The sequence below is a fragment of the Elgaria multicarinata genome, chromosome 2, assembly GCF_023053635.1.
Source record: "Elgaria multicarinata webbii isolate HBS135686 ecotype San Diego chromosome 2, rElgMul1.1.pri, whole genome shotgun sequence".
NCBI classification, from domain to species: domain Eukaryota; kingdom Metazoa; phylum Chordata; class Lepidosauria; order Squamata; family Anguidae; genus Elgaria; species Elgaria multicarinata.
The window spans coordinates 176,683,928-176,706,843 of record NC_086172.1 but is presented as its reverse complement, the minus strand read 5'-3'; the positions used below and the strand labels follow the sequence as shown (position 1 = coordinate 176,706,843).

Here is a 22,916-nt window from a genome sequence, read left to right as displayed (position 1 = left end):
TTTGAAAAGATGATATCACTGGATCAAGTCCATCAATTATGTTTAATTGAATAAACTAAAAAAATGCAATTGGATTTTGAATAAATGTTCAATTAATTGTTACTGTTTTTAATTTTATTGTTGTTTTTTATAATTTTTATTGTTATTTATAATTTTTATTGTTATTATTTTTATAATTTTGTAAACCGCCCAGAGAGCTTTGGCTATTGGGCAGTATAGAAATGAAATAAATAAATAAATAAATAAATAAATAAATCTTCCTTCGTGGGTCTTTGAAAACCACTATTCTGAATAATGATTTTTATAGTGTAAGGTAGGGGGCACTGGGCATGCGTTTGTGGAACCAAGGGGGCGGTGACCTGAAGAAGTTTGGGAACCACTGGTCTAAAGGAACAACGTGCGCCTTTCCTTGCCTGATCTAGCGCTCTCCTTGAACTATTGGATGGCAAGGAGCCTTTGTCCAAAATGTTAGCATCACTGTTGAGCGAGAACGCTGTTGAATGCGTTGGGCCTAGGCCCTGACAGAGCTTTGCAGTGAATGACAGGTCTTGGAGCGTAAAAAGGTTGGGGAACACTGCTTAGGCAGGCCAGTTTTGCAAACCTTGAACGAGATGTTCACCATTCTCAGAATGCCTAATTTTTAGATTAGGTGCACAAATGTGAAACGTACCCTTGGCCCCATTATCTATGCTTTATGAAGCATTCACTGCAGGGGGGAAAAAAGCTTTTAACTACTTTCTCGGTAAGATATAAACAATATGTATCCTTGCACTTCCCGCTGCGGCTTGCTGTAAAAGGGTCTCTTTCTTGTGTGGTTAGGAGCCCTTTGCGGCGGATGAGTACATTGAACGCCTGGCATGGAGGACTCCTGGCGGAGGTTCCCGAGGTGGCATGGAAGCTTTTGATCCCAAAAGGTAAAATGCAGCGGCGTAATCCCGCAGTACAATAAATACTTTAAAGCCATCTCTAACAAAGAGCAAGCAGTGTGCAAATCAAATACGTACTCCGTGAGCATTCCAGCTGTGAAAGCTGCTGGATCTCTATGACCCCCCCCCCCCATGAAAGCTCCTTAGCAGGTTTTCAGAATAGCCTGTTAGGGTGGGGGAGAGGGTGGGGGGAAGTAGAAAGCAATAAGAAAACAGAGTGTAGAAGGGGATAGGTTTTCTTCCGAAAGCCCCGATTGGAGAAGGAACAGGTCAAAATGTGGCTTAATGACTAGGCCATTTTGGCTTCCACAAGTGACATCAACCGCTTCGTGAGCTAACTTTGGGGGTCAGTCCCCAAACTGACAGATTCTTGCAAGTTGCTAGTTCAGGATAGAATTCAAGACGACCTATGCAGTAAGAGCAAATTGTGGTATTTTGGTAGATGAAGTGCCATTTCACAAATTTCTTTTAATCCATTTTAATAAGCATATCAATTTTCTCCTGGCTGTCTCATTTGCCCATTGCCTCTGGGGTTGGCAGTGCAATTTATTCAGGTGAACTGGCAAGGAATTATATGCAAGAGGCGGTTAGCCGTTCATGACTTTGGGTCTGGAATCTAGTTCTTTCCCTTTCTGGGCAGAGGTCTTTCCCAGTCCTTCTAGGATCCTGTAACTGGTGCTGAAGCTCAGGGGCCCTTGTGTGGATTTATATGTCTCTCTGCCCAGCTTGAGAGTCCTCTGGTGTTCAACTGTACACATACAGTAGTCAGGTCAAGAAAGATGTCCTAAGGTTGGTTTCCTGGTCTGTGTATTTGCTTGACTTATAGTAAGAGGTTGCCTAGATATTTCCTAAACCTGCCTTTTATGGGGCAAATTTACTTACTCTTTCTGGTTTGGTACAGAAATTCAGCTGACCCTCACTAGACTAATTCTGGGCCAAATGCATGCTGAAAAAGTATCATATGATGTGACAAATCAAGATCTTGTAAGGCTTACATTAGACTAAGGACTGAAGTTCTTGGGCAGGAGGAGAAGAGAGTGGGATGGAAAAACATTTAGCAAAATGATGATATGCTATATATTTGTTTTTAAAACACATCTATCTTGTATATTTTCACTAGTGTACCTCTCCTCAGTTTCTTTTTAAACATTTCCACGATCCTCACATAATATTATATTCTGTTACATAATATTATGATTTTACTGTCAAGGAATAAGCTTTTGTATACTAACATCTGCTTTATCAAATCTTATCTTCCCCCCAAAACTCATCAGATTACAAGAAGAGTTTGTGAATCATATCAATGAGCTGAAGTTGCTGGATGAGCGAATCCAGAGAAGGGTGGAAAAGTTAGAGCAGCAAGTCCAGAGAGAAGCCAAAGAATTCGCCAAGAAAGTTCAAGAGCTTCAAAAAAGCAACCAGGTAGGCAATAGGACTCATTCCATGCTTTTGCCTAGGAGAACTTCCTGCTGGACCGTGTCCTAAGCTTGTGTCCCAGTTTTAAGTAACAAGTTATTGATGTCATTTTTGTCTCCTGAATTTTAATTCTGGAGCAGTAGAGGCACACTCTGGCCATCACTTGGCAACTGGGACTTGCTTCCCATATACCTAGCAGAAAACTTAATTTGAGAGAAGGCTAACCCTGATGGTTGTGTGCTATTATTATTATTATTGCATTTCTATCCCGCCTTTCTTCCTCCAAGGAACCCAAGGTGATGTACATAATCCTCCTCCTTCTCTCCATTTTATCCTCACAACAACAATCCTGTGAGGTGGGTTGGGCTGAGAGTCTGTGACTGGCCCAAAGTCACCCAGTGGGTTTCCGTGGCTGAGTGGGGGACTAGAACCCGGATCTCCCGACTCCCAGTCCAACACTTTAGCCATTACACCTCACTGCTATCTCCAGTATTCGGGGCAGTAAGCCTGTGTGCACCAGTTGCTGGGGAACATGGGTGGGAAGGTGCTATTGCACCATGTCCTGCTTTGTTGATCCCTGGCTGACAGCTGGTTGGCCCCTGTGTGAACAGAGTGCTGGACTAGATGGACCCTTGGTCTGATCCAGCATGACTCTTCTTATGTTATTTAGTGTATGTGTGTTGCTTCAGTAAGAGGGCATTACTGTTCTTAGTAGCGAGGATGGGTTGTTACAAAGACAATGGAATCAATCTTTTGCCTCTCATCAGCCACTAACAAGGTGAAATGAGATACAGTAAATCAGTTTTCCTTAAAGTCTATACAAATACCCTTTACATATGAAAATGTATCTCCAGTTGCTTTGATTACATCATACTCTAAATCTGCAACCATTAGCTAGTCCTGCTGGCCGTGCATGAGTCTACAACTGTAGATCGCAAGCTGAATATGAGCCAACAGTGCGATATGGCTGCAAGAAAGGCAAATGCTATTTTGGGCTGCATTAATAGAAGTCTAGCTTCCAAATCACGTGAGGTACTGGTTCCTCTCTATTCAGCCCTGGTTAGGCCTCATCTAGAGTATTGCGTCCAGTTCTGGGCTCCACACTTCAAGAAGGATGCAGACAAGCTGGAGCGTGTTCAGAGGAGGGCAACCAGGATGATCAGGGGTCTGGAAACAAAGCCCTATGAAGAGAGACTGAAAGAACTGGGCATGTTTAGCCTGGAGAAGAGAAGGTTGAGGGGAGACATGATAGCACTCTTCATAGAATCATAGAATCATAGAATAGCAGAGTTGGAAGGGGCCTACAAGGCCATCGAGTCCAACCCCCTGCTCAATGCAGGAATCCACCCTAAATACCTTTCAAATACTTAAAAGGTTGTCACACAGAGGAGGGCCAGAATCTCTTCTCGATCCTCCCAGAGTGCAGGACACGGAATAACGGGCTCAAGTTAAAGGAAGCCAGATTCCGGCTGGACATCAGGAAAAACTTCCTGACTGTTAGAGCAGTGCGACAGTGGAATCAGTTACCTAGGGAGGTTGTGGGCTCTCCCACAGTAGAGGCCTTCAAGAGGCAGCTGGACAACCATCTGTCAGGGCTGCTTTAGGGTGGATTCCTGCATTGAGCAGGGGGTTGGACTAGATGGCCTTGTAGGCCCCTTCCAACTCTGCTATTCTATGATTCTATGGTTCTATGATTTAATAGGAATATCACCTCCAAATCATCCCCAACTCACACACGTGCACACGCACACACTCAGCATCACTCACTCCAAACAAACACACGCATGAACACATGCATTCACTCAAAGACCCCATGCACCCCATTCACCCATACATTCCATTAAGATGGAAAGAACTATGTGTGCATAGTCTGTATATTTTGCTTAAACGATTAGAACCAATCTGACTGAGCGTTTAGGCCGCTACATATTTTAGGTACTACCCCGATCAAATCTGTGTTTAGATCCACGCCATGCAGTTCATACCACTACAATTAGTTTGCTTCGTGCCACTTCAGGCTCTGTTATTTCATCAGCTTGCTTTTGATTTCTGTGGATGTTTGCACATTTTACTGGAGAACGGCTGGGTGCTAAATCTTCCCCTCTCTTGGCTTCTGAGCCCTTTGTTCTTTTGAATATTATTGAATAGCTTGACTTTCCTTAATTACAGTAAACACAAACATTATTGCTTTGTCTGGCTGCTTCTCTCCCAGGTTGCCTTCCAACACTTCCAAGAACTAGATGAGCATGTCAGCTACGTAGCAACTAAAGTCTGTCACCTTGGCGACCTGCTGGAGGGGGTCAACACGCCCCGGCAACGGCTAGTAGAGGCTCACAAACTGATGAAGTACTTTAATGAGTTTCTAGATGGAGAGCTGAAGTCTGATGTTTTCACCAACCCTGAAAAGGTAAGACCCGTCAGCGGGATTGAAAGAGGATGCTCACCATAAGCTGAGTTGCCCTAATTACAATTCTTGCCATAACTTTTCCACGGTCTGATTCCCCAGTGAGCGTCTTGTCCAGGCTTCATTGTTCTGGGGTGGAGATTAACTTCCTTTACCTGCAGATTCAGCCATTCTCAATGTGGCAATGCTGTCACCTTTTTTCCCCCTCTCCATTTTGCAAAATCATAAGCGACTTGGAAGAATGTTGAGAGAGAAACTCTTTAGAATACTTTGGAAATCTCTTGTGTTTTTCTTCTTCTTCTGAACTTCCTGCTTTAATTCATCTGACTTGTGAATGAACACTTCTCCCTAAACGACTCTTGAGAGAGATCTCTTTATAGAGATAACAGTATCAGGATGTGTTTTTAGGCTCTAAGAAACTCCATTTCTTCCTAAGAGCGTACAATGAAAACTCAGCAGGTGTGGGAATAGTTCTCTCCTTGAGAATCTGGATTCACAATTTAAAACCAAGACATAAGATATAAAGCCCCACTGTGGCCTTGTTCAGATGTAACCGTTTTGGTTTAATAAACCATTTTTGTTGGACAAGGAATAGGCCTTGTTCCCTCCTCTCCTCATGCGTTTGGCATTGAAGCAAATATTGTGGTTTGTTTAACCATAGTTTCCCAAGACGTCCAATCTGATCCTAGTTTGCAAGCAGTGCTTAAACCACATTTTTTTTCAGTTTAAACACCAAATACCGTTTATTTATTTACAATATTTATATACCTCTCCCCATTCAAAATTTCGGAGCGGTGTACAAGATAAAATAAAATAAAAACAGAATAAAACACTTTTAAATAGATTTTAAAAGAAGCAAAATGTACAGTGAACCTTGGCTGGTCATTAAGGAAAGGCTTCCTGGAATAATGATGTTTTTCAGGAGGCGCCGAAAGGAATACAAAGTTGGCGCCTGCCTGACCTCCAGAGGCAGGGAGTTCCATAGGAGGGGGGCTACCGTGACATCAGCCTGTTCTAGCAATTTTCTCTTAGATGCTGAAGATAGTCGTACTTTCTTCCACACATATTTCCAATTCTTTTCTCCAGCAACGTCCCCAAATTCTCCCCCCCCCACCCTTAATACGTACATCACTTTTCTTTGTCCATTTACATCTCATTTTTCTCATTTTTCTACTTTAAGTTAAGATGCTTCTGTTCTGAAATTACTAAAATAAAGTTCTATATTCTCCCGTAGCTTCCTTAATCGGATAGATGTTTCCATACAGTTTGTACATTTTCAGTCAGGCCCATGTACTTATTCATTCCAAAAGATCTCCACATTTTAAAGCATCCGGTACTCCACATATCACTGAAATTTGAACTGAATGTCAAGGGAGAGTTATTTGAAGATAATCCTCATCTAAATTTATCCTAGACACCAAGTAAGATAACTAGAACTGCATTTTTCTTTATTTCTGATACTTTGTCTTTAGGTTTTCACCACCATAGGGTTGGCAATTGCATGCTAATAAACATTTGCTCTAATGTCTTGAAAGTTGTATCTTCTGTTTTCCTATATAATTTGCTTTTCTGTATCATTCCAAAATCAGTTCAAACTATTTGCGTAGTAATATAGATAAATGTTAGGACCGGGGATGGGTGAATATGTGACATGCAAACTCGTTTGAGGTTCTCTGAATTCTTCCTCTTTTCATCTCGTTTGCAGTTCTGAATGCGAGCAAAGCCTCCCCCCCTTTCAGTTGGGGAAAATACACATTTTTAAAAGTGGGCATTTTACCCCGTTTTCAAAATGTGATTTTTTGTGATAAAAAATGTGCATTTTCCTCCATAGGCTAAAGTGTGAAAATACGGATTTGAGGGAGATTTGAGCAAGTGCACAGATGTGCATTTTCACAAGTGCCCACTTTCACAAGCACACACTTTCAAATGGGGTTGTTTGGTAGCCCCACAGCCAAGACATCTAGAGAGTCTTGGGCACATGGTGGCCAAAGTGGCACTTCGTTCTCCCACCGGCTCTGGAGGATGTTTGATGCTGCTTCCTGAAAGCATTTGGGATGTATTCAACCAGCTGTGCCCTACCACATTTGACCCCTCACTCAATAATAATAATAATAATAATAATAATAATAATAATAATAATAATAATTTCTAACCTGCCTCTCCATTCTGATCGAGGCAGGGAACAACAGCAAGGATAAAATACATAAAATATTAATCAAAACACAGTATACATTGTTAAAACTTCCTAAAATCATAAAACATCCTAAAAGCATCCTACAATTCCACTGGATAGGCCTGCCGGAAGAGATCAGTCTTTATAGCTTTCTTAAATGCTAAAAGACTGTTAAGTTGATGAATCTCCTCCAGCAGGCCATTCCACAGTCTGGGAGCAGCAGAGGAAAAGGTCCTCTGGGTAATACCTGTCAGCCTACTTTTGGCTGGCTGAAGGAAGTTCTTCCCAGAGGACCTGAGTGTGCGGGGCGGATTGTACGGGAGAAGGTGATCCCGCAGGTAGCCTGGACCCAAACCATGTAGGGCTTTAAAGGTAATAACCAACACTTTATACTTCTCCCGGAAACTAATCAGCAGCCAGTGAAGAGATTTTAAAACTGGTGTAATGTGGTGTACTGGTGACCAACCTGGCTGCCGTATTTTGAACTAGTTGAAGTTTCCGGATTAGGCACACAGGTAAACCTATATAGAGCGCATTGCAGAAGTTGAGCCTCCAAGTTACCAGCACGTGCACTACCGTCTTTCGGTCTTCCGACTCTAGGAAGGGGTGCAGCTGGCGTATCACTCCTCATATTGAGGCAGTAGCTAAGTCCTGTCATTTTTTCTTATATAATATTGCCAGGATCATCATCTTCTTCTTCTTCTTCTTCTTCTTCTTCTTCTTCTTCTTCTTCTTTATTTATTTATTTATATAGCACCATCAATGTACATGGTGCTGCACAGAGTAAAACAGTAAATAGCAAGGCCCTGCCGCATAGGCTTACAATCTAATAAAATCATAGTAAAACAATAAGGAGGGGAAGAGAATGCCAACAGGCACAGGGTAGGGTAAGCAGGCACAGGGTAGGGTAAAACTAACAGTATAAAGTCCGCACAACATCAAGTTTTAAAAGCTTTAGGAAAAAGAAAAGTTTTTAGTTGAGCTTTAAAAGCTGCGATTGAACTTGTAGTTCTCAAATGTTCTGGAAGAGCGTTCCAGGCGTAAGGGGCAGCAGAAGAAAATGGACGAAGCCGAGCAAGGGAAGTAGAGGCCCTTGGGCAGGCGAGAAACATGGCATCAGAGGAGCGAAGAGCACGAGCGGGGCAATAGTGTGAGATGAGAGAGGAGAGATAGGAAGGAGCTAGACAGTGAAAAGCTTTGTAGGTCAACAGGAGTGTCTGACTCTTCTGCCAAGACTCTTGTTCATGCTTTGGTTATTTCTCAGCTGGACTATTGTAACCTTCTTCTCACTGGCCTTCCTTCTTCTCACATCAGTCCGTTGGTTTCTGTTCACCACTCTGCTGCTAAGATCATCTTCTTGGCTCACCGCTCTGATCATGTTACTCCACTTCTGAAATCCTATCATTGGCTTCCAATTCACCTCAGAATCCAGTATAAGCTTCTCCTGTTGACTTTCAAAGCTTGTCACAGTCTAGCTCCTTCCTATCTTTCTTCTCTCATCTCACACTATTGCCCCGCTCGTCCCCTTCGCTCATTGAATGCCATGTTTCTTACCCACCCGAGGGCTTCTACTTCTCTTGCTAGGTTTCGTCCATTTTCTCTCGCTGCCCCTTATGCCTGGAATTTCCTTCCAGAGCATTTGCGCACCACGAGTTCAATGACGGTTTTTAAAGCTCAATTGACAACTTTTCTTTCTTCTACAGCTTTTATAACTTGACTCTGTTCTTACTTCCACACTGTTAGTTTTATTGTCCCCTGTGCCTATTTGGTGCATTGTCTTCCCTTTCTTATTGTTTTATTATGATATTATTAAGAATGTAAGCCTATGTGGCAGGGTGTTGGTTTTATTCTTTTACTATGTACAGCACCATGTACATAGATGGTGCTATATTAATAATAATAATAATAATAATAATAATAATAATAATAATAATACCACCAGCCACACCTTGCCTGCCCTTCCCTTGGGAAGGTGTAAGCAGGTGTGTGTATGAGTGTTAGATGTCCCTGATGAAAGGTTCTCAGGGTGCCTTCAAACAGGGACACCCGACCGGCTATTCCTAGGAGATATAGGTTAGAAAGTGTCTTCGATTATATCGTCCAGAAATCTTTTTCCTACCTCAGTATTGTGAATTGCTATTGCTCTGCATTTATAACACATCAGTAGGCGTGAACCGCTTGTAGTGCGGTCCCAGTGACCATGTGCAAAGAATCCCAGCCTGCTGCACCAGACCATTTGTGTTCACATGGCCACTGTATACTTCAAAGGGTTTTGATTGCCTTAATAATCTTAGCAGTTTTCAAAACCCTATTTTTTGCCTATTTTTAACCCAGCTTTGCAAATCTCACTGAAGTTCACTTGCATGGATGATAAAACCTGCTCAGCTACCTTAGCTTGTCATGACAAGCAGTCATGAAAAGACAAAAAAATTATTTCACCATGTCAGGCTAGGCTGTCTCACTCAGACTAGAATTTTGCACAACCTCTTTATGCACTTTGTGTGTTTTGCCACTAAAATTCTGGTTGCGTGTTAGTTGAAGGTTTCCTTCGTACAGGCCCAAAGCCAACTGTTAACCTTTAAAGAATTGTCTTTGCTGTTGAAAGATTATTCATAATTTATTTTGGCGATTTCTCCTTCCCAAAGAACTTAATGATATTCTCTGTGTTAAGCTACTAGGCATTTGTTTATTTATATATCACATTTTTATCCTGCCTTTCCTCCAATGATGGCTTGTATATTGTTCCCCCTCCAGTTTATCTTCATAACAACCCTTTGAGGTAGGTCAGGCCAAGAGAGATGACTCATGCAGGGCCACCTAGACTGGAACATAGGAAGCTGCTTTTTGCCAAGTCAGAGTCTTGATCCAGCTAGATCAGTGTTGTCTACACTGACTGGCAGCAGCTCTCCATAGTTTCAGACACGGCTCTTTCCCAGATCTGCACATAGATCACAGAATCATAGAATAGTAGAGTTGGAAGGGGCCTACAAGGCCATCGAGTCCAACCCCCTGCTCAATGCAGGGATCCACCCTAAAGCATCCCTGACGGATTGTCCAGCTGCTTCTTGAATGCCTCTAGTGTGGGAGAGCCCACAACCTCCCTAGGTAACTGGTTCCATTGGCGTACTGCTCTAACAGTCAGGAAGTTTTTCCTGATGTCCTGCTGAAATCTGGCTTCCTGTAACTTGAGCCCGTTATTCCGTGTCCTGCACTCTGGGAGGATCGAGAAGAGATCCTGGCCCTCTTCTGTGGGACAACCTTTCAAATATTTGAAGAGTGCTCTCATGTCTCCCCTCCATCTTCTCTTCTGCAGGCTAAACATGCCCCCAGTTCTTTCAGTCTCTCCTCATAGGGCTTTGTTTCCAGAGCCCTGATCATCCTGGTTGCCCTCCTCTGAACACGCTCCAGTTTGTCTGCGTCCTTCTTGAATTGTGGAGCCCAGAACTGGACGCCGGGGATTGAACTTGAGCCCTCCTCTGCATCCCACCAACGCAAGACATATGCTATGGTGGGACATGGGAGAGGGCTTTCTCTGTTGTGGCACCCCGGCTGTGGAATGCCCTCCCCTTGGAGGCATGACTGGAGCCAACAAACATGGCTTTTTAACAAAGCCTTTAATGGTTAAATTCACCAAGCTCACACATTGTTTTAACTGTTTTATTTGGTTTTACTGCTTTTAAATTCTATACTGCTTTTAGCTTGATTAATGGTTTAATTTGTTTTAGCTGTGTATATTGTTTTATATTGTATAATTTTATCTGTACGCCGGCCTGATAACCTAGTGATATAGAGTGGGATACAACAACAACAACAACAACAACAACAATAATAATAATAATAATAATAATAATAATAATAATTCTGCATGGGAAGCAGGTGTCCTACCACTCCACTGAACTCCTCCATCTTAGTCCAGTACTCTCACCACAATGACACACTTGGTCTGGCAGTAGATTGGGAGAAACCACCTTGAAGGCAAGATAGCTCCTGAGCTGACGGTGAGGGCGATAGTAGACTTTATCTTCTGACTTCTCAGAGGACCATTTCACTGCCCTCTAGCCTGTCACATACAGTGGAGTAAATGAGGCAACAGCTACCTCAAAAGGAGCAGCTCTGTTTCTGGTTTAAGAACTTGGTAGGAACTTCCCCCAAAATTATATTGGTCTTGCGAAGAGTCCGTATGATTGCAGGTTTAGTAGATAAAGATTTAAATAAACTCTTTGCAACTTAATTTTGAGGGAGGATTTGAAATCTGAGGGCAGGTTCCAGGTGACCTATCAGTTATAGATGCATTATGGAAATATTTCCCAGAAATATTTCAGACTGTCTATAAAATAAGTGGCTGATATCATTTCTGTATAATAAGAAGGGCACTGGGAAATGCTTTCAGGAGCAAGTGATCTACTGGCGTAGTTTTCTCTTACAGTAAATTTTATGGCTTTTCCTTCTAGATTGAAGAGGCGGCTGATATTATCCAGAAGCTGCATCTGATAGCACAGGAATTACCTTTTGACAGGTGACGTATGACTGACAATAGTAAAAATGTCTTTGATTTCTGTCTCTTTTTCAACTGACTTGTTTAATAGTGTTTTGAAGGGGGGAAAATGTCATGACCCGAAATTCTAGAGGCATGACAAATTTCATGCAAGAAACTTCATTAACAAAATACTTTTTTTTGTTTAGAATTAATCCCCCCTTCTGCTTAAAGACATTTTCCCCTTCTGTGGCATGTGACCGTATGATAGATGATTTACAATGCAATCTTAAGCTGATTTACTTAGATGTAAGTTCTACTATGTTCCATGGAACTTACTCCCAGATAAACGTGCATAGGATTGCAGGCTTAATCGTTCAGTCAGTAGGAGGCACATCTTACCCAAGAACCCTGAAATGTAAACATTTTAATGCTAATTTATATTTATTTATTTAGTGCATATTTTAGCCATTAGCCAAAGCTCTCTGGGTGGTTCACGAAATAAGGTAAAACAATAAAGCACACAAATATAATAAAACATAATCTGAAAACTAAAAAGAATTAAAGGTAATACAAACAGCAGAGGACAACAGCAGCACAAGCATTTAAAACACATTTTTAAATCTGAAAGGTTGAGGGGACAATCCTATGTAGGTTTAGACAGAGAAAAGTCTTAACTGCTGGGGAATGCTGGGAGTTGTAGGCCTTTTTTCTGTTTAAACACGCATAAGATTGTGCCCTAAAAAGCATGGGAGAATGACAGGGTCTTCACCTGGTGCCAAAAGGACACAGCAGGTGCTCCTCTCTTGGATGGACATTCCATAACCAGGGCACCACCACTGAAAAAGCCCTCTCCCTAGTAGTCAGCCATCTCACCTCATTTGGTGGCGGCAGCCAAGAAGGGCCTCAGTAGGTGATTTTAGGATTTGGGTAGGTGCGTACGGGAGGAGACACTCCTTCAGGTAACCTGGCCCCAAGCCATTTAGGGCTTTCAAGGTTAATACCAACACTTTGACTTGGGGCTGGAAACTGAGTGGAAGCCAGTGCAGATGACAAAGTGCTGACATAATACGCCACCCTGTTTTGAACTAGTTGAAGTTTCTAGACCATTGTCAAAGGCAATCGGTACAACACATTGCAGTAACTCAAGCAAAAGCTTATCACTGCGTGGATAACTGTAGCGAAGCAGTGGGAATTGGGACTACAGTTATCCATGCTCTGATAACCTCTCGCTTGGATTACTGCAATGCGTTATACGTGGGGCTGCCTTTGAAAACGGTCCGGACACTTCAACTGGTACAAAACAGGGCAGCCTGTTTACTAACAGGGACTGGCCGGCGAGACCACATCACGCCAGTCCTTTTCCAGCTTCATTGGCTGCCAGTCCAGGTCCGGGCCCGATTCAAAGTGCTGGTATTGACATTTAAAGCCCTAAACGGTTTGGGGCCAGGTTATTTGAAGGAATGCCTCCTCCCATATGTACCTGCCCGGACCTTAAGATCATCTACAGGGGCCCTTCTCCGTGAGCCCCTGCCAAAGGAAGTGAGGCAGGTGGCTACTAGGAGCAGGGCTTTCTCTGCTGTGGCACCCCGGTTGTGGAATGAGCTCCCCAGAGAGGTCCGCCTGGCGCCTACACTGTACTCCTTTCGTCGCCAGCTGAAGACCTTTTCATTCACTCATTATTTTAACACTTAATTTTAACTTAAATTTAAATTTTACTGTTTTAACTCTGTATTTTAATCTTATATCAATTTTGCTGCGTGGTTTTATCCTGGTTGCGCTTTTTATACTGTATTTCGTAATTGTGCTTTTAACCTGTTTGTTGTTTTATTATGGTTTAATTTTTGTGAACCGCCCAGAGAGCTTCGGCTATTAGGCGGTATAAAAATGTAATAAATGAATAAAAAATAAAAATAATATCAGATTAGCTGAACAAAAGTGCTCAGCCATAGAGGCCCCAGTGACAATGCTGGATCCATGAGCACTCCCAGACTGTGAACCTGACCCTTTAGGGGGAGTCCAGGCAGGCAAACCACCCACTGTATCTAGCCAGGCCGGCGAACCAACCACTAACAGTATCATCTTTTTGTCTGGACTGAGTCTCAGTTTATTGGCCCTCATCCATTCCATTACCGCATCTAACTGCTGATTCAGAACACTGCTGCATCACTTGAATTAGAAGAAAAGGAGCGATAGAATTGGGTGTCATCAGTCCACATTTCTAGGTGATTTCTTGCAGCAGATTCATATAGATGTTAAACAGCATGCGGGATAAAATAGAGCCCTGTGGTACTCCATAGCAGAAGTGCTGGAGGACACAGCAGTACGCCCATAGCAATGCCTTCTGGCATTGACCATTCAAGTAGGAGCAGAACCTCTGCAGTGCCGTAACTTCCAAGCCTGAACACAGGCAGCCTAACTGCAAGCATACCATGGTTGACAATATTGAAAGCTGGGAGAGGACCAAGAGAATCAAGAGGGTCACACTCAGTCTGTCCTCTTATCAAAGGTAATCTCTCAGGGCCTCTCAGCCACTCTCAGTTCCAAAACCAGGTCTGAGGCTCAATTGAATTGGAACTAGAAGACTGGTTTTGAACATTGAAATTCTCCTTTGGGGGAAATCTCAGTGAAGACAAGACAGAAATGTTCTAGTCGCTTGCTCTCTAGAAGGTCAAGTTCAGATCTTGATTGGGATTACTGCTGAGAAAGAACTTGCATGTTTGAAATGCACCGGGCATCAGCTTGGCTATAAATTGTTTTGTGCAGCTAGTGGGATTTTGCCTTGTGCATCTTCTAGCCTGCACTGACACACGCTTCCCTTAGCAAAGGGCAGGTAGAGAGGTTAGCCATTATTGTAAAAATTGTACAGATGGAAAATTGAAGTTCAGCACTAGTTACTTACCCAACGTTCTCCTTGTGAGTCTCTCTTTTGAGGTGTTAATTGAAAGCTCATTTCCCAAGTCCAATCCCTTGTCCTTTGGGTTATACTGGTCCACTTCCTGATAACTCTGTATTTCATACACTAGGTTACAACAAACCTATATTTGCCATCGAGGATAACTAGACAGGGAGTGGTCCCCAGTCTCATCTTCTGAAAAGTATACTTGTATGTTCATCTTGGTATGCTTGTGGTTTATTCTTTATGGGGGAGTTTAATGGACACTTCAGATAATCATCTTAGGTATTGCAACTAATATGTGTGATAAGTGAAGTGGTTCTTGGCTGGAGAGTTGAAGTGCTAAGGAGTGGGTTTTAATTAAACATATTTTTTTTTCCAACAGGTTTTCTGAAGTAAAATCCAAAATAGCAAGTAAGATTCTCTCCTTAACCTGTTTAATCTATTAAAAAATTACCCTGTTGCTCCTGCTTCATCAACTCTGATGTTTTATTTTATTCCCACCCCCCTTGCTCTCAGGTAAATACCATGATTTAGAGTGCCAACTAATCCAAGAGTTCACCAGTGCGCAAAGAAGGGGACAGATCTACAGGATGAGAGAAGTAGCAGCCGTCTTGCTTCACTTTAAGGTTAGAAGTCAGTTTCTACAGCTACAATCCTTTGCGCACTGCCCTGGGAGTAGCCCCCGCTGAACACACTGGGATTCACTTTGAGTGAACAGGCATAGGATTTCAGCCTAAACCAAGTTGGGTACAATTTAAGGCAAGGGTTTTGACCTTTAAATACCTGAATGACTTCAGCTAAACATAGTGCCTTCCAGAAACTCTGGCTTTTCCCATTGGTGGTGTGGGGAGGGGAGGGGGACTGTGCAGCCTTTGTTCATCTGCCCAGATAATTTGGCTCCTGTCAGCTGTTCCCCAGCATGTAAATCAATACATTTTGCTGCTGGTTAAAGTAGTTCCTTCTGTCCTTGGAAGTTTGACTGTTGTGCTGTTCACTCCATGAATTGCAATTGCACTCATTTTACCATTTGAAAAGGAGGGCAGGGCTCCTGTGTCTTCAACAGTTGCGTAGGAAAAGGAATTTCAGCCGGTGTCATTTGTATGCCTGCAGCACCTGGTGAAATTCCCTCTTCACCACAACAGTTAAAGCTGCAGGAGCCCTGCCCTCTTTTGTATTTGGTCACGCTAGGCAGGGCTCCTGCAGCTTTAACTGTTGTGATGAAGAGGGAATTTCACCAGGTGCTGCATGCATTCAAATCAAGATAATTGGAGGCAATGGTTGGATATAGTAATTACAAAGCTAAGGTAACCACAATTAAGAACAATAATTAATCACAATACTATTTTAACCCTTTATGTGACCTCTGCAATCACAATTCTATATCATAATAACAATTCTATATCAACATTCCAATAACTGCAGCATTGCATGTATACATAAACTCAGTCTTTGCACCAATTTTACAGTATACGCTAATCACCATTCAAACACACTAATTTGGTGTCATATATACATAGACATAATCTTTGGCACCAATTTTACAATATAGACTAATCACAATGCATTTCACCATTCCAATAATTACAATTTTACATACATGTAAACATAAGATTTTTAATTAGAATTTTAACCATTTCCATATCTGTATGCACCCATTTTTTAGTGTAGAAGTTTCATTACACCTTTAGCGTGGTAGTTTTATTGCACCAACAGGAGTCCGGTACATTAACCTGTTTCGCGAGATACTGCTTCTTCAGGAACATGCTAAGACATAAACATATATATATATATATATATATATAAAATAAAGAAAAACCATTACTCACTGTATATTTTAAAGTCAGCACCTATCCTTAATGTACTTATTTAGAATAAACAAACCATCCCCAATGTTTAACTTAGTTTCCTACCTCCTGCTTACAGTCTGAGAGAAGGTAGGAAACTTAAGTTAAACATTGGGGATGGTTTTTTTATTCTAAATAAGTATATTAAGGATAGGTGCTGACTTTAAAATATACAGTGAGTAATGGTTTTTCTTTATTTTTATATATATATATATATATATATATATATATATATATATATATATGTTTATGTCTTAGCATGTTCCTGAAGAAGCAGTATCTTGCGAAACAGGTTAATGTACCGGACTCCTGTTGGTGCAATAAAACTACCACGCTAAAGGTGTAATGAAACTTCTACACTAAAAAATGGGTGCATACAGATATGGAAATGGTTAAAATTCTAATTAAAAATCTTATGTTTACATGTATGTAAAACTGTAATTATTGGAATGGTGAAATGCATTGTGATTAGTCTATATTGTAAAATTGGTGCCAAAGATTATGTCTATGTATATATGACATCAAATTTGTGTGTTTGATTGGTGATTAGTATATACTGTAAAATTGGTGCAAAGACTGAGTTTATGCATACATGCAATGTTGCATGCACTCAAATGACACCTGCTGAAATCCAGCTAATTGTCTATTTTGCCGTCCTGGTGCTATCTTTGGTGGCCAGGGGGCTGAGGAAGGAAGGAAAGAGACAGAAGGAAGGATGGTTGGTGCCCAGTGAACTTCCCAAAATGAAACTTGAAAAATTCATTAATGATAGTAATAATATGTCTGAATTGCGACGTCTTTTTCTTCCTCCCATAGGGCTATTCCCACTGCGTTGATGTGTATATAAAACAGTGCCAAGAGGTAAGGGGCTTGGTTTAAAGTAGGTTTGTGTTTGTCAGATTTGCAAAGGTTTCTGTATAAGAACACTGTAGTGTAACGCTTATTACTTGAGAGCTATCAGACCGATTTTGTTCATTTCTGTTTTAAACTGAAGCTTGAGCAGGGTAGACGTGCAGGAAATGTTGGAAGTTTGAAAGAGTTTGAAGCTCAAGCTTTAATAGCAATGAATTTCCTCTGCAGAAGACCGGCAGGGCAGCCCTTTTGCCAGCAGGATGACAGACAGCCCTGCTCAGCCAATCAGTCTGGCGCAAAGGCGGGTGCCGGGTGGGCTGCTTTAGGCTGGTTTCCTGCGTTGAGCAGGGGGTTGGACTCGATGGCCTTATAGGCCCCTTCCATCTCTACTGTTCTATGATTCTATGATTTGGCTGCCATTACCAGTGGGGAGGGGAAGGGGACAGAGGCAGCTAATTGGGAAGCGTGAGGGAGGGGGCAGGGCCGTACCGCATGGAAATTTCGGAGGGGGGGATTCTGTACTCATGAGCCATATCTGCATTATTCTGTGGTGAGGGGACTGAGGGGCAAAAAGCAGGAAAGGAGCAGGACTACCGACGTCCATGGCAACATAGCCTTTACACCAGAACATACATCTACGGTGTTGTTTTACAGATACAGATATTTTCTCCCTGGGATTTAGCTTCATCTATGGGGCGGTATAGAAATGTAATAATAATTATTATTATGGTGCAAACTCTCTTTTGACTTCTCTAACATTCAGGGTGCCTACTTGAGGAGTGATATCTTTGAAGATACTGCTATTCTCTGCCAGAATGTGAACAAACAAGTTGGAGATATATTTAGCAGTCCAGAGACCGTAATGGCCAAACTTATCCAGAATATCTTTGAAATCAGACTTCAGGTGACTTACAAGAACTCCAAGCTGTTTGCTCCTGCTTAAGGATTTTAAAAATAATAATAATACAGGAATGTACGCGGGTTTCATTGCTTTCTTCTTTGTGCCTTTGCACCACAGCTGTCTGTTCCAACATTTCAAACCTTAATTGCTATAAACTCAAGCTTTTTCCATGTGAGAATAAATTGTGTTTGATTGGGGTGTTCCTCAGTCTCTCTGCCTGCCGGAGTAGTCATGTATGGAGAATGTCACTGGGACACCTGGGTCCAAACTCTAGTTTAGTCCCAGCTATATTGAGCAGTCTCGGGCAGTTCACACTAGGGGTGTGCCTGGACCCCCCGATCCGCCCCGCGGGCCGATGCAAAAATTTCGGATCGGCCCACTCCGCGCCGCTCCGCCCATAGTCTGCTCCTCTTCGCCGCGGAGCTCTGGCTCCGAATCGGAGCTCCGCAGTGGAGGAGAGTGGCGCCAGGTAAGGCTGCAGAGACCAAGGGGGAGGGGGGGCCTTACCTGCGTCCGTCCGCAGTCCCTCGGCTTCTTCAATTGAGCCCGTGGCTCAACCAGGAAGTCTGGGCCCGGCCTAGACTTCCTGGTTGAGCCGCGGGCTCAATTGAAGAAGCCGAGGGACCGCAGACGGACGCAGGTAAGGGAGAGGAGGGAGGGGGGTTCACCGGGCCCTGCCGCTGTCACCGCATGCGCGACAGCGACAGCGGCAGGGCCTGGTAAACACCACTTACCTTTCTTGCGGAGCTCTGGATCGAGGCGGAGGATCCACCTTCACCTCGATCCTCTTCACAACGCTCCGCCGGCCCCCCAATCCTCTTCGCCTCCGCCTTAAGGGTAGGCGAAGCCCCCCGCTCCGCTCCTGCTTCTCAGTTTCGAGGGGAAGCAGAGCACATCCCTAGTTCACACAAACAAAGCATGAGGTACCCCTGTGTGTACACTGAACACAGTAGTAACCTACTTCACAAAACCTTTATGGGAAGGGGTAAAAAAGGCATCGTGGAATGTTCTCGTGTTAAAAATGTAACATCACCACAAGCCTAGTGTGAGCTTTGTATTTTCTAGAGCAGCTACTTCTCTGCACCAGTTAAGAGTGGTTACTGCTTGCTCCCCTTCCTGCTCCGCATTGTTTTACCTCTCAGACCTGGGGTTTCCCGTTTGACTGCATCCCTGAGCGTGGTGAAGGGGCAGACGAGCAATGGACCAGTTTGGACAACATATTTCTCAACAGTGGTTTTAGAACTCCACGGTGGAGCTTTTATACCACCGTTGAGAAATGTGTTGTCTGGCAGGAAAAATTCACCCCGCAGTGGAGGTTTTTTTTTGTGTGGAAAACACTCCACGCAGAATATCCACGCTGTGCGGAGGAGAGTTCCTGCACAACCGTTGTTCTGCATGGTGTGTGGCAGGCTCCATGGAGTTTTCCGTTGCATTGACTTTTCCCGCTGGCTACAGAGTTCTCTGGCAAGAGAGGCGATGCCACAGTTTCTGCCTCCCGAACTGCCTGAGGGAGGGTTTTCCAAAGGGTAGGTGCCACCACCAAGAAGGCTCACCGCCGGGGTATTGCATGGAGACATTCTGTTAGTTTCGGAATGACCAGCAAGGCCTACTCTGATGATTTTTCCAGCTGGACATCAGGAAAAACTTCCTGACTGTTAGAGCAGTACGACAATGGAATCCATTACCTAGGGAGGTTGTGGGCTCTCCCACACTAGAGGCCTTGAAGAGGCAGCTGGACAACCATCTGTCAGGGATGCTTTAGGGTGGATTCCTGCACTGAGCAGGGGGTTGGACTCGATGGCCTTGTAGGCCCCTTCCGACTCTGCTATTCTATGATTTTAAAGATTGCCCGGGTATGTATAAGGGAAGGCGGTCTGCTAGGAATCCTGGTCCCAAGTTGTTTAGGGCTTTGTATGACAAGAACATAACCTTATACCTGGCTCAGTAGCTATTGGTATTTCATTTGTAATGGAGAAATACATTGTTCAGTGGGGTACACAATACAGCACGTCTGGTGGAATCGTTGCAAAGGAGATCAGGATTAGCGACAGTTCCTTTTCCTCCACCACCGCCTACAGTGTGTAGAACAAAGATGAGAATAGTAGTAGTTAGGTTACAATGAAAGGATGAAATTTGAACAGTGTAGGAATGAAGCAGTGTGATTTTTGAAATGGCAGGGGTCAATAGGGGCAGGGTGACATTGGCATGGATTACGAGGGAGACATTAATTTTGGGGACTTCAGTTGCCTTGGATAAGAAGTTCCCCCAACTGATTTAAATGTGTATATTTAATACAAACATCTTGGATAAGAAGTTTGGGGAACTTCTTATCCAAGACAACAAGACGCCTTCGTTCCTGAGGGAGATATATAACTAGAAATATTTGCCTTGGTTTCACAGAGTTATATAAAGGACCAGTTGGAAGAACATAAGAAATCAGATGCAGAACAGTATCTCCAGAGCCTCTATGAACTATATACAAGGTTGGTGCTGCTTTATAATGCTTCAGAAAGTCAAATTACAAAGGCCTGTGGCTGCTTGCTTAATTTGATTTGTCCCTCTGCAGATGCTGTGTGTGTAGGTGCTACTTCCTTTTGGGATGGTGGGCTCTTCTTTGAGCTGTGTGATCTTTTTTGGAAATAGTGTTTGTTCATGCACACAGCTGTCCACTGGCACATGCACACACACACACACACACACACACACACACACACACACACACACACGTCTAACTTTGCTAGGTTATGAAAGTGGAAGGTTAGTCTAGAAAGGCATTCAAAAAGAATTTAGTGTCAAAAAATGCTGCTAACAAAAGTGCCTTTTGGTGGTGGCCCCAGGTGACTATGGCTTAATCTGTACCAAGCAGGATATTGCACTATGAAAGCAATATCTAAAAGGCAGGAGCCACACTAAGCAGGATATTGCACTATGAAAGCAATATATAAAAGGCAGGAGCCACACTAAGCAGGATATTGCACTATGAAAGCAATATATAAAAGGCAGGAGCCACACTAAGCAGGATATTGCACTATGAAAGCGGTCTATGGTCTGTGTCAATGGGCCCCAACAGTTGTCAGTGCACTTCAATGCTGCTATAAAGCAGTCGTGTGGCTCCTGCCTTTTATATACCGCTTTCATAGTGCAATATCCTGCTTGGTGTTGATGAGGCCAATGTGGACATGTCCAGTATTCTTTTACGACCTCCTGCTCAGAAGAATGGTTGTTGATGATAATGATGGTGAAAGAGGAGTGGCAGAGAGATGATTGCACGGTTTCTGTCTGTGGCACTTGAAGTTTGGTGCCCTAAATACGTTAACCTCCATGCTAAAGAAACTTGGAGCTGAACACTAATTGTAATTTATTTATTATTTATTTATTTAAAATATTTATATCCCGCCCTATATCACTAAGATCTCAGGGAGGCATACAGATAAAAACATACAGTATAAAACAATAAATACGCACAGTTAAAAACAAATTAAACCATGATCCAAGTTAAAACAATATATAATTTAAAAGCAATAGATACAGTTAAAACAGTTAAAACAATGTGCCAGTGAGTTTAACCATCAAAGACTTTGTTAAAAAGCCAAAAGCCGTGTTTTTACTTGGCGTCGAAATGCAATCAATGTTGGTGCCAATCGGGCCTCCAAGGGGAGGGCATTCCACAGTCGGGGTGCCACCACAGAGAAGGCCCTCTCCCTTGTCCCATCATAGCGTATATGTTGCATTGGTGGGATGCGGAGAAGGGCTCCTCCAACAGATCTAAGGTCTCGGGCAGGCATATATAAGGAGAGGCGCTCTCTCAAGTATCGAGGTCCCAAGCCGTTTAGGGCTTTAAACATCATTACCAGCACCTTGAATTCTGACCAGAAGCAAGTTATTCTTCTTGCAGCCAAATACAAATAAGCTGGGAGTTGTTGGCACTCCCTAAGTTAACTTTAAACATGATTTTGGGCGCAATCCTATGCATGCTTAGGCAGGACTAAGTCTGTCTGAGCATGCGTCAGCGTCTGACAGTTGTGGGACTTATTTCTGTCTAAACATGTATAGGATTGCACACTTACTAAATAGCTTGTGTTCTTCCATGAGGCTTTTGCAATGTTCTCCAATCTAGGGGATCAAGCAGGTCCATGTTTGCTAGGCACATCCAGACCCTTCACTGCGTCCTGTTAGACATGAACATTGTAAATGTTCATCTGTCAGGGATGCTTTAGGGTGGATTCCTGCATTGAGCAGGGGGTTGGACTAGATGGCCTTGTAGGCCCCTTCCAACTCTGCTATTCTATGATTCTATGAAATGCTATGCCTGTATTTTAACTCTTACAAATACGTTGCTTCTTTCTCTTGCTCCCCTCCTCCCCCCACACCTTTAACATAAAGGACTACTAATCTTTCAAGCAAATTGATGGAGTTTAACTTGGGCACTGATAAGCAGACTTTCTTGTCTAAGCTTATCAAATCCATCTTCGTTTCCTACTTGGAGAATTACATTGAGGTGGAAATTGGTTATTTGAGAAGCAGGAGTTCCATGATTTTACAGCGCTATTATGAGTCAAAAAATCATCAAAAGAGAGCCATTGGGAGTGGAGGGTAAGTTCTGGCTTTCAATCTTATTCCAGTCTGCTTACCCGTTTTAAATTTGCGGCATTCTCGGATCTACTTTACGGGCACATCTGTTTAAGATGCTAGCAAATAAATTTATAAATCCAGACCTACTGTAACGTTTGCTTGAGTGTGAAAATTCTGCAGAGACGTTCTGTGAAATAACTTAGCACGAGCAAAGATATCTTACAGTTGTAACATCTTATTTAGTCTGCTTCTGACTTTCTAGTTAATTACCCTTTTGAATATCTGGGGGAAGAGGAATAACGGTTCCTTCATACATTCCGAAATTATATATATCACATGCATGCCATCTGCCCCAGAGTTTTTTTCCATACGTGCATTGCACATACATGCTACAAGGATTTTGCTCAGGCTCTGGCAATACTCCGGCAGAAAGGCGTTTCCACGTTCGTGGTGCA

At 42.9% G+C, this 22,916-nt stretch overlaps 1 protein-coding gene across 2 annotated transcripts in view; it reads left to right on the top strand.

Moving 5' to 3' along the window:
• The window catches only part of EXOC5 (exocyst complex component 5), a 43,316-nt gene that overhangs the window by 6,392 nt on the left and 14,008 nt on the right, over positions 1 to 22,916 (top strand). Inside the window, exons 2-11 of one of the 2 annotated variants that reach the window (XM_063118192.1) lie at positions 820 to 914; positions 2,201 to 2,348; positions 4,555 to 4,749; positions 11,371 to 11,435; positions 14,675 to 14,703; positions 14,809 to 14,918; positions 16,953 to 16,997; positions 17,752 to 17,892; positions 20,290 to 20,372; positions 22,273 to 22,482. In XM_063118192.1, coding sequence (XP_062974262.1) covers positions 820 to 914; positions 2,201 to 2,348; positions 4,555 to 4,749; positions 11,371 to 11,435; positions 14,675 to 14,703; positions 14,809 to 14,918; positions 16,953 to 16,997; positions 17,752 to 17,892; positions 20,290 to 20,372; positions 22,273 to 22,482 — 1,121 coding nt within the window. The remainder of the gene's footprint in view (positions 1 to 819; positions 915 to 2,200; positions 2,349 to 4,554; positions 4,750 to 11,370; positions 11,436 to 14,674; positions 14,704 to 14,808; positions 14,919 to 16,952; positions 16,998 to 17,751; positions 17,893 to 20,289; positions 20,373 to 22,272; positions 22,483 to 22,916) is intronic. The other variant, XM_063118193.1, reaches the window with a different exon arrangement.